Below are 13,972 nucleotides of genomic sequence, written 5' to 3' on the forward strand. Positions count from 1 at the left end.
TGTTCATTTTGTCTCTCTCCTGTCTCTGTTCTCGTTGTCTCTCTCCTGTCTCTGTTCTCGTTGTCTCTCTCCTGTCTCTGTTCTCGTTGTCTCTCTCCTGTCTCTGTTCATGTTGTCTCTCTCCTGTCTCTGTTCTCGTTGTCTCTCTCCTGTCTCTGTTCTCGTTGTCTCTCTCCTGTCTCTGTTCTCGTTGTCTCTCTCCTGTCTCTGTTCTCGTTGTCTCTCTTCTGTCTCTGTTCTCGTTGTCTCTCTTCTGTCTCTGTTCTCGTTGTCTCTCTTCTGTCTCTGTTCTCGTTGTCTCTCTTCTGTCTCTGTTCTCGTTGTCTCTCTTCTGTCTCTGTTCTCGTTGTCTCTCTTCTGTCTCTTTTCTCGTTGTCTCTCTCCTGTCTCTGTTCTCGTGGTCTCTCTCTCCTGTCTCTGTTCTCGTGGTCTCTCTCTCCTGTCTCTGTTCTCGTGGTCTCTCTCCTGTCTCTGTTCTCGTTGTCTCTCTCTCCTGTCTTTGTTCTCGTGGTCTCTCTCTCTCCTGTCTCTGTTCTCGTGGTCTCTCTCTCTCCTGTCTCTGTTCTCGTGGTCTCTCTCTCTCCTGTCTCTGTTCTCGTGGTCTCTCTCTCTCCTGTCTCTGTTCTCGTGGTCTCTCTCTCTCCTGTCTCTGTTCTCGTGGTCTCTCTCTCTCCTGTCTCTGTTCTCGTGGTCTCTCTCTCTCCTGTCTCTGTTCTCGTGGTCTCTCTCTCTCCTGTCTCTGTTCTCGTGGTCTCTCTCTCTCCTGTCTCTGTTCTCGTGGTCTCTCTCTCTCCTGTCTCTGTTCTCGTGGTCTCTCTCTCTCTCTCCTGTCTCTGTTCTCGTGGTCTCTCTCTCTCTCTCCTGTCTCTGTTCTCGTGGTCTCTCTCTCTCTCTCCTGTCTCTGTTCTCGTGGTCTCTCTCTCTCTCTCTCCTGTCTCTGTTCTCGTGGTCTCTCTCTCTCTCTCTCCTGTCTCTGTTCTCGTGGTCTCTCTCTCTCTCTCTCCTGTCTCTGTTCTCGTGGTCTCTCTCTCTCTCCTGTCTCTGTTCTCGTGGTCTCTCTCTCTCTCCTGTCTCTGTTCTCGTGGTCTCTCTCTCTCTCTCTCTCCTGTCTCTGTTCTCGTGGTCTCTCTCTCTCTCTCTCTCCTGTCTCTGTTCTCGTGGTCTCTCTCTCTCTCTCTCCTGTCTCTGTTCTCGTGGTCTCTCTCTCTCTCTCTCCTGTCTCTGTTCTCGTGGTCTCTCTCTCTCTCTCTCTCCTGTCTCTGTTCTCGTGGTCTCTCTCTCTCTCTCTCTCCTGTCTCTGTTCTCGTGGTCTCTCTCTCTCTCTCCTGTCTTTGTTCTCGTGTTGTCTCTTCTGTCTCTGTTCTCGTGTTGTCTCTTCTGTCTCTGTTCTCCTTCCTCTTCTCTGTCCAGCCGGGAACCTCAAACTGCACCAAGCGTTGTCCCCCCTGGACCCCATGGAGATTAAAGCCGACGTCCACTGGACTCACGTCCACAAGGTTAAGGAGGAGCAGGAAGGGGTTAACACAGAGGGGGAAGAAGTGGGCTCGTCTTCTCCTTCTAAAGGTAACGCCTCCTGCTGGTGGTGCAGGGGATTTTCCTGATAATAATTTAGAATTGTACTTTTACCTTTTTTTCCCGTAGTTTTGCAGGTAAGTTCACATTACAGACGTGTGGTAACTAATTAACTATTAAAACCGTTCCCAGAATCCTTGGTGGCCGAATGCATCTCTATTGTGATTTATTAGAACATTTCTGGATATGTGACTCGTTCTGATGACGTCTCTGTATGATGGCGGACGCTGCGTCACATGACCTCCAGGACCCCCGTGTTCCCCCCCCCCCCCCCATTTAATACTCATACGTCTTTTTTCCTATTCTTCATTTTGTCGCAGCGCTCCAGCTCCTTTCCCACCGCCATGATCCCGTAAGAGCGTGGCTGGAGACCACCGTATCCGGAGGTAGATGATGTGGGAGGAGCTCCCCGCTCTGTAGAGCACTGTGGTTGCTGCACCGCCCCTGCGCCCTGCATGTTCTCTCTGCTCTTGCTTGATTTTGCGCCATTTTGCCTCTTTCCCGCACGCATGGGTCCTGATGCCGGAGACCATCTGGTTACTGTCCGGACCTGTTATGGTGGGGCCAGTACTTCTCTCGGCCTCTGAAGGGTATTTCCATTCACTGACAGCAAGTGGAGAAGTTGCTGATTTTTTTTATTTCATGATCTGAATTTTTTTCAATGTTAATCAGCCACGTTTTATTTTTTTTTAACACTTTAGGCCACTTTTTTTTCCATCCAGGGTGCCTCCAGCTGTTGCAAAACTAAAACACCCAGCATGCCTGTAAACACTGGTGTAAGCCAAAGGGAAGGGGAATCCTCCAGCCATGGTTTCCCTAAAGGTTTCCTCCACTGGGGTTTTTTTCCCCTCTCCTATGTGATGTTGGCTGTCTGGGCATGCTGGGAGTTGTAGTTGTGTAACAGCTGGAGGCACCCTGGTTAGGAAACACTGCTTTAGGTTAAGTGCACGTCAGTGTTGCGTTTTGTTAGATTGACGGAAATTGAGCTGGCGAAAAAATACGGCAGGTTTGTTGTTGTTTTTTTTTTGTCTGCTCCACTATGGAAACCAGAGGGACCCCCACCCCCGCCCATCAAAGTCATTGGAACCCGTTTTGTGGCCCTGAACGGATTCTATCATGGGGCCACAAAGGGGTTAAATGATTGATTGCATTGACAATGTGACTGCAGTATGTATGTAGCTGTGTGGCCCTAGCATTAAAGTGTCCCTGCCATTAAAACAAAAAGAGTTTTGACATATGGCATAGACAGGGCAAAAGTTTTGATCGGTCGGGGTCTCTGGGTTTAACCCCCTACTAGTCAGTAGAACGAGCCGGGGAAGAGCCTGCGCGAGAGCTTCACTCCTCAGCTGACAACAATCTACACTCCACAGCCCCATAGACTTATAATGGAGCCTTGTACTTAAGCATGTGCTTGTTATACTATATATTATAAGCGAGACCCCGACCAATCGAAACTTTTGTCTTGTGCATTGTGAGAGGTGGAAAGTTTTTCGTTTTGTACGCGTTTTGACTGTCCAGGAAGCTGAGATACATGGGGCTGTTTGTTGGGTACTTACACTGCAGAATGATCCCCCCTGTACCATAGGCCATACACATGTAGTATGAGGAGCCCACTGAATAGCCCCTCGTGTGTTTCCCAACCAGTGTGCCTGCAGCTGTTTCAAAACTGCAACTCCCAGCATGCCCGGACAGAATTCAGCACTTAGGAAAGGGAGAAACCCTCTAGGGAAGTGGTCTCCAACCTGCGGACCTCCAGATGTTGCAAAACTACAATTCCCAGCATGCCCGGACAGCCAACGGCTGTCCGGGCATGCTGGGAATTGTAGTTTTGCAACATCTGGAGGTCCACAGGTTGGGGACCACTGCTCTCGGGAAACCATGGCTGGATTATTGACTGGAGGTTTTCCAACCAGTGTGCCTCCAGCTGTTGCAAAACTACAACTCCCAGCATGCCCGGACAGCCAAAGTTTAGCAACAGCTGGGGGCACCCTGGTTGAGAAACACTGCCCTAAAGAGTTTTCCAACAGCTGGAGGCATACTGGTTGGGAAAACACTGGGTTGTGGGATATTTGGGGTTAATAAGCTTTGCGTGTTTTACCTCTTTTCTACCAGCAGGGGGCAGCTTTGCACAGTATTCCGGGGCTGTTGATATGAATATAGCGATGACTGCGTTCTGGATCAGGATTCCCATTAGGATACGTTCTCACTAGGGAATTCCTTCTGTTCTGTCTTTTGGCAGAATTCCGCGTGGTCCTAGCACCGGTGGATTTTGGCAGATGCGGAATCTCTGTAGTGTGAACATTCTAATATATATGATATAAAAACATTATATCAACCAACACTTCTTCCGGAGCACCACTTTGGCCATTGGTAGATGCTGCTGAACTACAAGTCCCAGCATGGTTTGCAGCAGTGGTTACAGATGGGTTTGAGGGTTAACTGTGCAGCGCCCCCTCTGGCAGGAGGTGGTGACAGCCGCTTGTCTGCAGCGCTAACTAATGACCGCACAGTGTGAGACTCACAAGGAACTAACCCGTAGCACCGCGCGTGCCGCCTGCTGTGTGACTCCTCACGCTTCGTTGTCTCTGTCCTCTGCCGTCCTCCCGGCCTCCCTTCTAATGTCGCTCTTTTTCTTCCTATTCCTTGGTGGTCTCTACGCTGCTTCCTCCTCCCCTCAGCTGCCTGTGAGGATGAAGAAGCCGAGGCGGAGGCTGGAGCAAGAGGTGATGGGGACACGTCTGCTGATCTTGGTGATGGTACGTGGTCTCTGCTTTGGGGTCTCTTTATCTTCTGACCAACTGTCTCCTATGTATAGAGGCCCCCATGACTCTGACCAACTATCTCATGTGTATGGAGGCCTCCATGACTCTGACCAACTATCTTGTGTATGGAGGCCTCCATGGATCTGACCAACTATCTCGTGTATGGAGGCCTCCATGACTCTGACCAACTATTTCATGTGTATGGAGACCCCCATGGATCTGACCAACTATCTCGTGTATGGAGGCCTCCATGACTCTGACCAACTATCTCATGTGTATGGAGACCTCCATGACTCTGACCAACTATCTCATGTGTATGGAGACCTCCATGACTCTGACCAACTATCTCATGTGTATGAAGGCTTCCTGACTCTGACCAACTATCTCATGTGTATGGAGGCCTCCATGACTGGCCAACTATCTCATGTGTATGGAGGCCTCCTGACTCGGACCTATCATCTCATGTGTATGGAGGCGTCCTGACTCTGACCAACTATCTCATGTGTATGGAGGCCTCCATGACTCTGACCAACTATCTCATGTGTATGAAGGCTTCCTGACTCTGACCAACTATCTCATGTGTATGAAGGCTTCTTGACTCTGACCAACTATCTCATGTGTATGGAGGCCTCCATGACTCTGACCAACTATCTCATGTGTATGAAGGCTTCCTGACTCTGACCAACTATCTCATGTGTATGAAGGCTTCTTGACTCTGACCAACTATCTCATGTGTATGGAGGCCTCCATGACTCTGACCAACTCTCTCATGTGTATGGAGGCCTCCTGACTCTGACCAACTATCTCATGTGTATGGAGGCCTCCTGACTCTGACCAACTATCTCATGTGTATGGAGGCTTCCTGACTCTGACCAACTATCTCATGTATGGAGGCCTCCATGACTCTGACCAACTATCTCATGTGTATGGAGGCCTCCTGACTCTGACCAACCGTAAACCGGTGTTTCCCAACCAGAGAGATAAGCCATCAGCACCCTTCCCCCCACTCCTCCTCGATTTACAGCAGCAATGGGTGTGTAAGACAATGTGGATCGGTAGAGGGGGGAGCAGCGGTCCATGGAATTTGGTTCAGGGGCCACAGAGCACCACAAGCTGAACATGAATTTTGGAGTCCATTTTCCTTTCCAACTTCCAAGGACCGGTTAACCCTTGCTATCTTGTTACTCAGATGACGACATTCCGTCAGACGCCGAGGCGGAGGAGCGAATTCAGCACCCAGAGAGACTGAAGCTTAGACTGGATGAGGACGAGGGGTCAGACGGAGCTTCCAGTGTGCAAAACGGTAAAGACCTGGCTAGATTTTAGCCATCGAGGACTGTAAACTCTGTAAAGTCCGCCTTCTGCACAGAGATGGGTGTCTCTATATGCCTGGTAAAATCCTGTTGTAAATGAATATTCTGGGATTTTGTCTGTTTTCCCACAGGATCGGACAGAGGTTTCAGTTCGGTTGCAGTGGCCTCTGCTCCGGCGGCTTTGGCTGTCGGCAGCCCTAAAGCCGAGCGCGAGAAGGTGAGTTTTGTCGCAGCGGTATAGTTCAGGCCTTTTATGTGTTTTTATTTTCTTGTGTATCTGAGCTCAAATACTTCTTAAAGGGGTATTCCGCTGCCCCAGCGTTGAGAACTTTTTGTTTCGGACGCTTGGGGTGGGTGGCGGGGTCGTGACGTCACTACCACGCCAATTACGCCATCAGCCACGCCCCCTCAATGCAAGTCTATGGGAGGGGGCGTGGCAACTACCATAAACTTGCATTGAGGGGGCGTGGCCGTGACCCAGGCAATTAGACATATTATCCCTATCCTTTGAATAGGGGATAAGATGTTTAGGGGCGGAGTACCCCTTTAATTTAGATATCCTGGGATGCTTATAGCACCCCTAGTGGCCAGGTAATACAGTGGCTGAGAGTTTATATTGATCAGATGTATTGTTTCTGCAGGTCACAGTGTTGTCTCCGAAGGAACTGATGTCACCAGGTGTCAGATTCTTCCCTGACCCATATATCCCTCAGACCGGCAGCAAAGTGTCAACTCCATTAGAACCGAAGGCTTTAACCCCTGTCTCACCAGTTCGTTCCCAGCCAACCCCAACGCAAGAACTGGTTCCTCCCACATCTCCTGTGAAATCCCCATCGATACCACCTCTGCTTCGTCCTCTTAGGTCACCAACCTCTCCTATCTGCTCTCAACCATTACCGTCAGCAGAGGGGGTCACTGTTCCAACCACCACCAAGCCACCGGTATGTTTACAGCCAAGTCCAGTTATCACTTCCACCCCCCTAGCCAAGCTGCCTTATACTAGCCATGGAGTAAGGACGGACACGTTGACCAGCCCCAGTTCGGAAGAAGCTTTGAAACGTATTGACCTCATAGAGGAGTTTTGGACAAAAAGTGCTGAGATCCGACGTAGTCTTGGGTTGACACCAGTGGAGCGGAGTAGAACATCCGAGGTCAGTTTTCCATCCATGGAGCCTTCTGTGCCAAGGACCCCAGTGTCTAAGACTACTCCAGATGATCTAAAGTCACCTAAAGTTCATAACATCCTTAAGAAGACTAATCCCAATAGACTTGACGCAGAGCTCCTGTCACCTCTTACTCCCATATCACCATCCGAAAAAGAACTTAAGAGCTCGGAAGGTGAAAGGAAGGACCTGTCGACTAGTTCAGGTCTGGGATTGAATGGCAGTAATTCAAATACACGGACTGCGGCCAGTGAAAGTTTCAACACCTCGGACTCTGCTTTGCTTACTCCACCTTCTAGTCCGCCTCCTCCCCCACCACAAGGAGAAGAGCCGGCTACACTCCAAAAGAGCCTAGCCTCCTGGCAGAATGGACCGGAATCCGTTCCATCACCACAACCTCAGACAAAGGTGAAATCTCCCGAGGTTCCCCAACACCCACCGAAATTGGAAGAGGTTTGTAAGTCCTTTGTGGAGAGCGTGGATGAGATTCCTTTTGCGGATGATGTGGAAGACACCTATGATGAGAGAACGGATAACTCCAGCCTTCACGAGCGGTTCTTTACTCCACCAACTAGTCGGGGAAAACTCCAGAGGCTTCCCTTGACTAAGGAAAATGGGGAACTCCCATCTTTAGAAAAAGGCCACCAAAGAAAAAGGCTTCTTCCACAGTTGACTCCTGAAGTGAAAGAGTTGGCCGAAGAGAGGATGAGGGCGAGGGAGAAGTCGGTGAAAAGTGCAGCATTGAGGGACGCCATGGCACAACAGCTTACCAAGATGAAGCACCTTGAAACCGTGCAGACGTCTCATAGAGGATCAGGGTTGTCTTCCACCAAATTAGCTGCACACCTTCCTGTAGAAGCCAGAGGTCTACCTGAGGCGCCTACACTCAGACTAGAGACTTCAAATGAACTCTTCCTATCGCCTCCGCCAGCCGAGGGCTCCATCACCTCCTCGGAAGGTTCCGGCGGTGGAAAACCCAAGAAGAGGCCTTCGTTGTTCTCCCCAAGAAAAAAGGAGAAAAAGTCAAAGGGGGAGACAAGCCGGCTGTCTGATAAACCCGAAGACAGCACCAAGTCCAAATCACTGTGGAAATCGGTCTTCTCGGGTTATAAGAAAGAGAAGAAGAAGAAGTCTTCGGATGAGAAGTCTACGCCGAGCACTCCGTCAAGCACCAACACTGTGGACTCCGGGAAGGGCAAAGTTCCCATTTTAGCTCGTGGAGCAGGTAATGGCCAGATGATGGGTTTTTTGCTCATGTTTGCAAAGTTTTTATGTTGAGTTAAAATTCCAGGTGTAGGGTAATTCTTTTTTTGGCCTTGAGTGGTCCACGTATGAGAAGTCATCATAATATGGCCAATTCCAGTCCATTGGATCCATTGTCCCGTTGACTTCATTATGTGAAAAACAGATTATGTTAAAATACCAAACCTCCCACCGGCCTCCATGGATCTAATCTGCCGTAGAGTTGCTGTTTATGTAATTATCTGCCTATAATGTTTAACCCCTTGAAGACGCAGCCCATTATGGCCTTAAGGACACAGGTGATTTTCATTTCTGCATTTTCGTTTTTTTCCTATAGAGTCATAACTTTTTATTTAGTTTCTATCCAAAGACCCATATGAGCCTTGCTTTTTTGTGCAACCATTTTTTTATGTGCTTTACTATTATTGTACAATTTAAAAAATATCTATTTATTATTATTTTTTAAGCAAAATTAATGTTTAAAAATAATCCTATTCCAACCCCTACCAAGTATCATCAATTTGGGTATTTTTTTTACATTTGTACGTTCACCGTATGGAATCATTAACATTATTACATTTCCGCACGCGGTGATATCAAATATATTGGTTTATTTTTGTAAAATCAAAAGAGGAACACTTTATGTTCTATTGGGGAGGGGCTTGTTCACTTTTTTTTGTTTATGAATACATTTTTTTTTATCTTTTCCTTCACACTTTTTTAAGTCCCCAAAGGGGACTATTTATTGCAATCTTCAGATTGGTAATACTGATCAGTGATGTGCATAGGCATAGTGTTATTTGTTATTTACTTCACTTGTCTGCTCCAGCGGCCATCTTGATTCATCAGACCCCCTGCGATTGCACCGCTGGTGGTCCGATAATTCCCCAAACCCCCCACAGATATCTTGATCCGCTTTGATTACGGTATCTGAAGGGTTAATGGCGGGCATCAGCCAGATTGCTTATGTCCGCCATTATCGGTGAGTCTCCGGCTGCTATCATGACGGACATCAGCTATAATGGTAATGACGGACATCAGCTGTGTAGCGAGGACTGCCCGATGTTTCCAGTCTGCGCGGCCTACCTCATAATTGATCTGTGTAAAGGTTTCGTAAACGCCTATATAGCGCCCGCGTCTGCCCGTCTACAAGGACCCTAACCTGCCTCCTCTCATTCGTGTCTCCCAGAATTTCCTCTTAGACGTCACCTGAGTTTCTCTGAAGATTCGGACCTTTCTAGCGATGACGTCTTGGAAAAGTCCTCACAGAAGTCCAAGCGGGAGGTAAGGGGAGGGGGGAGGGGTGTTGTGTGCATCTTCCGAATAAATTATTTTTAATTTGCGAAAATATTTCTTTTTATCTTAACTTCCCGCTTCCTTCCCTCAGCGTTACCTCAACACCAGTTTTCACGTGGATAGAGACGAGGTATCATGTTAGCTGAGGAGTTAGAATTGTTTAGCGCTAGATATTCAGCTCATGGTGTTACACTAGAACCCTGTGGCAGAGCCTCCCGTCACTTTTCTACAACTCTAAAACTACAACTCCCAGCATGCCTGGACAGCCTCCAGAACTTAGGAGAAGAAAAACTCCCCAGTGGAGGAAGCTTAAATGGAATCCATGGCTGGAGGATTGTCCTTCCCTTGGGCCTAGAGCAGTATTTCCCAACCAGGTTGCCCTCCAGTGGTTGCATAACTACAACTCCCAGCATGCGCGGACAGCCAACGGCTGTCCGGGCATGCTGGGAGTTGTTGTTTTGCAACCACTGGAGGGCAATCTGGTTGGGAAACACAGCTCTTCAGAGTAGCATTTTCCCTTATTCCTGACGATGGGTTACAGGTCTATGGCTATGCCCAAAACTATTGGGGTAGATACCTAATTTTTTAGTCGTAGGTGCCATGTTTTTGTTTCGGCTTAATGTATACTCCTCAAAAGGAGGAGTGCTGAAAACTAGGGGGTGTTCCGATACCTTTTATGTCATGTGACAGAAGAGGTGGCTCTAAACTTTGTGAAGCCTTAGGCAAAAGTCGAACACAAGGACCTCACTGACACTCAAAACTAAGATGGTCCCCGGTAGTCAGGTAGGCAATCCCTCCAAACCCCCCCCCAATTAGGTAGAAGCTCCCAGTAGTAGGTAGTACCCCATTTTGGTAGATGCCCCCAATAGGTAGGTAATAAATCCCCCCCACTTTAAGGTAGATGCCCCCAGAACATAGGTGGAGACCCCCATTAGGTTGAAGCCCCCAGTAGGTAGGGAATCCCCTTTATTAGGTGTAAGTCGCCAATAGGTAGATGCCCCCATTAGTTTCCCCCAATAGGTATTAAGGACACATGCAAATGTCTAGTACAGACCCCAGTATCGGTATCGATACTAAAAACTGTGGCCACTGTACGCCATAGAGCAGAATCCATTTCCCATTTACTTACATAAAAGAAAAACACGGAACCTTTTGTTTACGTTTTTTGGCGTATACAATAGCATAGATGACTATAATTTAGCATAAAACAAAATTAAACATACTGCAACAGAGCCAAAAACGCAATGCAAGCCCGGCCGTAGTCTAAAACTGGAATAGGGCGTATGCCATGGTTTTCAACATTCTACACCATAAAACTGTCTCAAGTGCCATAACGAAACCCCCATAATTGTTCATTGTATGTAATGTTCATGCTTGTGAATGGTGTAACGTAATACGCTTATTTTCTGTAGCCGGCTAGTAATGCTTTCCCAGTCTGTTGTTGTCTTGTCAGCTCTACCGTACGTCCGCCATCAGTTCTTGTCGCACAATAATGGTTCATTCCACCAGCCGAGCTAATCGTATTAATTCTGTAAATCATGAGCCTGGAAAATGGAGGCATCAATATATGACTAATCCATTACTATACCCTTTATATACATAGACAGCGGTGTAGAGGGGGAGGGGACGGCTGGGTTCACCATGACAACCAATCAGATATCTGCTTTCATTTTGTGAGGGTTCCTGCAGTCTGGTTGCTATGGGTAAAACATTTGGTTGCTATGGGCCAAATGACTTCCCTGTGTTAGTGTATGTATACCCGTATACCTTCCCTCCGGACATGTATACAGACCACCCCCTCCATTTTCCAGGCTCCATCCATTACTGTATGTTCCTTTATAGGCAGAGTTGCCAATAATATAATTATATTAAATAATGACAAAACGTTAATATAAACTGACAAGCTGGCAACACTGCGGGCCATATAGAAAAACCATGGCGGGCAAAACATAGCCAATGACAACCAGTCAGATACCTACTTTCACTTTCACTTGTTCTGACAACATTATAACATGAGATCTGATTGGTTTCTATGGTTCAATGATAAAAGACAGAGGTGATCTCATTGGTTGCTATGGGCCAAGATTACAAAGTGAAACTTATTTTATTGGTTGATATGACACATTGACGGCCAATTAGAGTTTTTTCTCTCCAGTCCAGGCTGGTATATAAGCAGGGATCTGATTGGTTGGCCGTCCTCTGCTTGCCACCCACCTTGGTTTATTTTATGTGCGATGCTCTCTGTTATATTGGGGACCCGTCAGGTCCCTAGAGCCCCACACGACCCCCCCAGAACTTCATAGATGCAGAGAACAGCGTTATGACTTTGTATACTTGTGCCGGACAGAACACTACTGTCTGTCGGGTAACGAGAGCAGGGTGTGGAGCTCCAGGGATCTGACAGGTCTCCTTTAAAGCTTTAGTAATCTGACAGGTCTCCTTTTAAGCTCTAGGGATCTGACAGGTCTCCTTTTAAGCTTTAGGGATCTGACAGGTCTCCTTTTAAGCTCTAGGGACCTGACACGTCTCCTTTTAAGCTTTAGGGATCTGACAGGTCTCCTTTTAAGCTTTAGGGATCTGACAGGTCTCCTTTTAAGCTCTAGGGAGCTGACAGGTCTCCTTTTAAGCTCTAGGGACCTGACAGGTCTCCTTTTAAGCTTTAGGGATCTGACAGGTCTCCTTTTAAGCTCTAGGGACCTGACACGTCTCCTTTTAAGCTTTAGGGATCTGACAGGTCTCCTTTTAAGCTTTAGGGATCTGACACGTCTCCTTTTAAGCTCTAGGGACCTGACAGGTCTCCTTTTAAGCTTTAGGGATCTGACAGGTCTCCTTTTAAGCTTTAGGGATCTGACAGGTCTCCTTTTAAGCTCTAGGGACCTGACACGTCTCCTTTTAAGCTTTAGGGATCTGACACGTCTCCTTTTAAGCTTTAGGCATCTGACAGGTCTCCTTTTAAGCTCTAGGGATCTGACAGGTCTCCTTTTAAGCTTTAGGGATCTGACAGGTCTCCTTTTAAGCTCTAGGGATCTGACAGGTCTCCTTTTAAGCTCTAGGGATCTGACAGGTCTCCTTTTAAGCTTTAGGCATCTGACAGGTCTCCTTTTAAGCTTTAGGCATCTGACAGGTCTCCTTTTAAGCTCTGGGGACCTGGCAGGTCTCCTTTTAAGCTTTAGGGACCTGACAGGTCTCCTTTTGAGCTTTAGGGACCTGACAGGTCTCCTTCTGAGCTTTAGGGACCTGACAGGTCTCCTTTTGAGCTTTAGGGACCTGACAGGTCTCCTTTTAAGCTTTAGGGACCGGACAGGTCTCCTTTCAAACTCTAGGGACCTGACAGGTCTCCTTTTAAGCTCGTGTTCTGCTGGGGAGTCGTTGTGGATTATATTTTACTTTCTTTGCATATGATATATCAGTGTTTCCGAACCAGGGTGCCTCCAGCCTTCCCGGACAGCCAAAGGCTGTCTGGGAGTTGTAGTTTTGCAACAGCTGGAGGCACCCTGGTTCTGAAACACTGTGATATATTCTTGTTAAACTTCAACTCTCCATGCAGGGGCAGCTAATAGTCGTTCAGGCATGCTGGGAGTTGTAGTTTTTGCAACTGATGAAGAACTATATATAAGAGCTATACCGTAATAGTAACCTAGTCCTGGATTCGTCCACTTCAATCTGTGGGAAATTCTTCTCATTCGTCTTGTCTCTCTTTGCTGCATCTGCTTCTGGCAAAGTTGGGTGACCCACTTACCACCATTGTGTCCATGTTTCCTAAAGCCCAAGTCACCAGACAGCTTTAATATGGGGGTCACCCAGCTTTCCCAGACTACAGAACGCCCAATCTGCCTGGTTATACAGTGATACAGCCCCTGCTCCTGTATTGCTGCATAACTACACACTGATCCATAATGGCGGCCATATTGAAGGTTATCCAGCTTTCCCATAATCCTCTGTATCGCTCCTCGGCAGACAATGAGCCCTGATGTTTTTTTGCTGATGTTTTGTGTTTTTTTAATTTTCACATCATTATTGTTTAATTATTGTTTTCTGGATTAATTTTCATTTGCTTTAACTTGATTAATTTGCTTGGTTTCCCCCCCCCCTGCGGTTTGTGTTGTGTCAGTCGGTCTATGTCCCCCACGCTCTGGCGTTCAGACGATCGTATTCATCAAAGGTAGTGACATCATTACGCTGCTCATTTGTCCGTTCTGTCTCCTCTCTTCCCCTAACTGGTTAATCCTGTCCCTCACATCTCCCCCTTTTATTCTTGCATGTTGGTGTTTACCATCCCACTAGTGGTGTATGATGTAGACACTGAGGCGGCCATTATAGAGGGGCCGGTGGGTGCGGAGTAGTTGGGGGGGTGTCGGCTGTTGCAGCCGCCTCCATGTGTTTCTTGTCTCTCACGTCTTTTCCTTCCTTCAGAAAACCTACACGGATGAGGAGCTGAGCGCCAAACTCACCAAGAGGGTACAAAAGGCCGCCCGGAGGCAGGCCAAGCAGGAGGAGCTGAAGAGACTGCATCGGGCTCAGGTAGGTGACGCCCCCTAAAGGAGACCCACCAGAATACATTCATAAAGTGCAGGGGTCTGTGTTAGTCAGGGCTCAAACTGCACTCAGATCGTACAGAACAGGA

General features: G+C 47.7%; 1 protein-coding gene across 2 annotated transcripts in view; it reads left to right on the forward strand.

Annotated features, from left to right (window-relative positions):
• Positions 1–13,972, forward strand: part of MICAL3 (microtubule associated monooxygenase, calponin and LIM domain containing 3) — a 147,501-nt gene that overhangs the window by 111,879 nt on the left and 21,650 nt on the right. The window contains exons 28-36 of one of the 2 annotated variants that reach the window (XM_056517919.1): positions 1,411–1,563; positions 1,893–1,958; positions 4,251–4,328; positions 5,524–5,637; positions 5,779–5,864; positions 6,289–8,035; positions 9,242–9,336; positions 13,460–13,510; positions 13,762–13,869. In XM_056517919.1, the coding sequence (XP_056373894.1) occupies positions 1,411–1,563; positions 1,893–1,958; positions 4,251–4,328; positions 5,524–5,637; positions 5,779–5,864; positions 6,289–8,035; positions 9,242–9,336; positions 13,460–13,510; positions 13,762–13,869 (2,498 nt within the window). The remainder of the gene's footprint in view (positions 1–1,410; positions 1,564–1,892; positions 1,959–4,250; positions 4,329–5,523; positions 5,638–5,778; positions 5,865–6,288; positions 8,036–9,241; positions 9,337–13,459; positions 13,511–13,761; positions 13,870–13,972) is intronic. The other variant, XM_056517920.1, reaches the window with a different exon arrangement.

The sequence above is a fragment of the Hyla sarda genome, chromosome 4 (genome assembly GCF_029499605.1).
Source record: "Hyla sarda isolate aHylSar1 chromosome 4, aHylSar1.hap1, whole genome shotgun sequence".
In the NCBI taxonomy this organism is placed as follows: Eukaryota; Metazoa; Chordata; class Amphibia; order Anura; family Hylidae; genus Hyla; species Hyla sarda.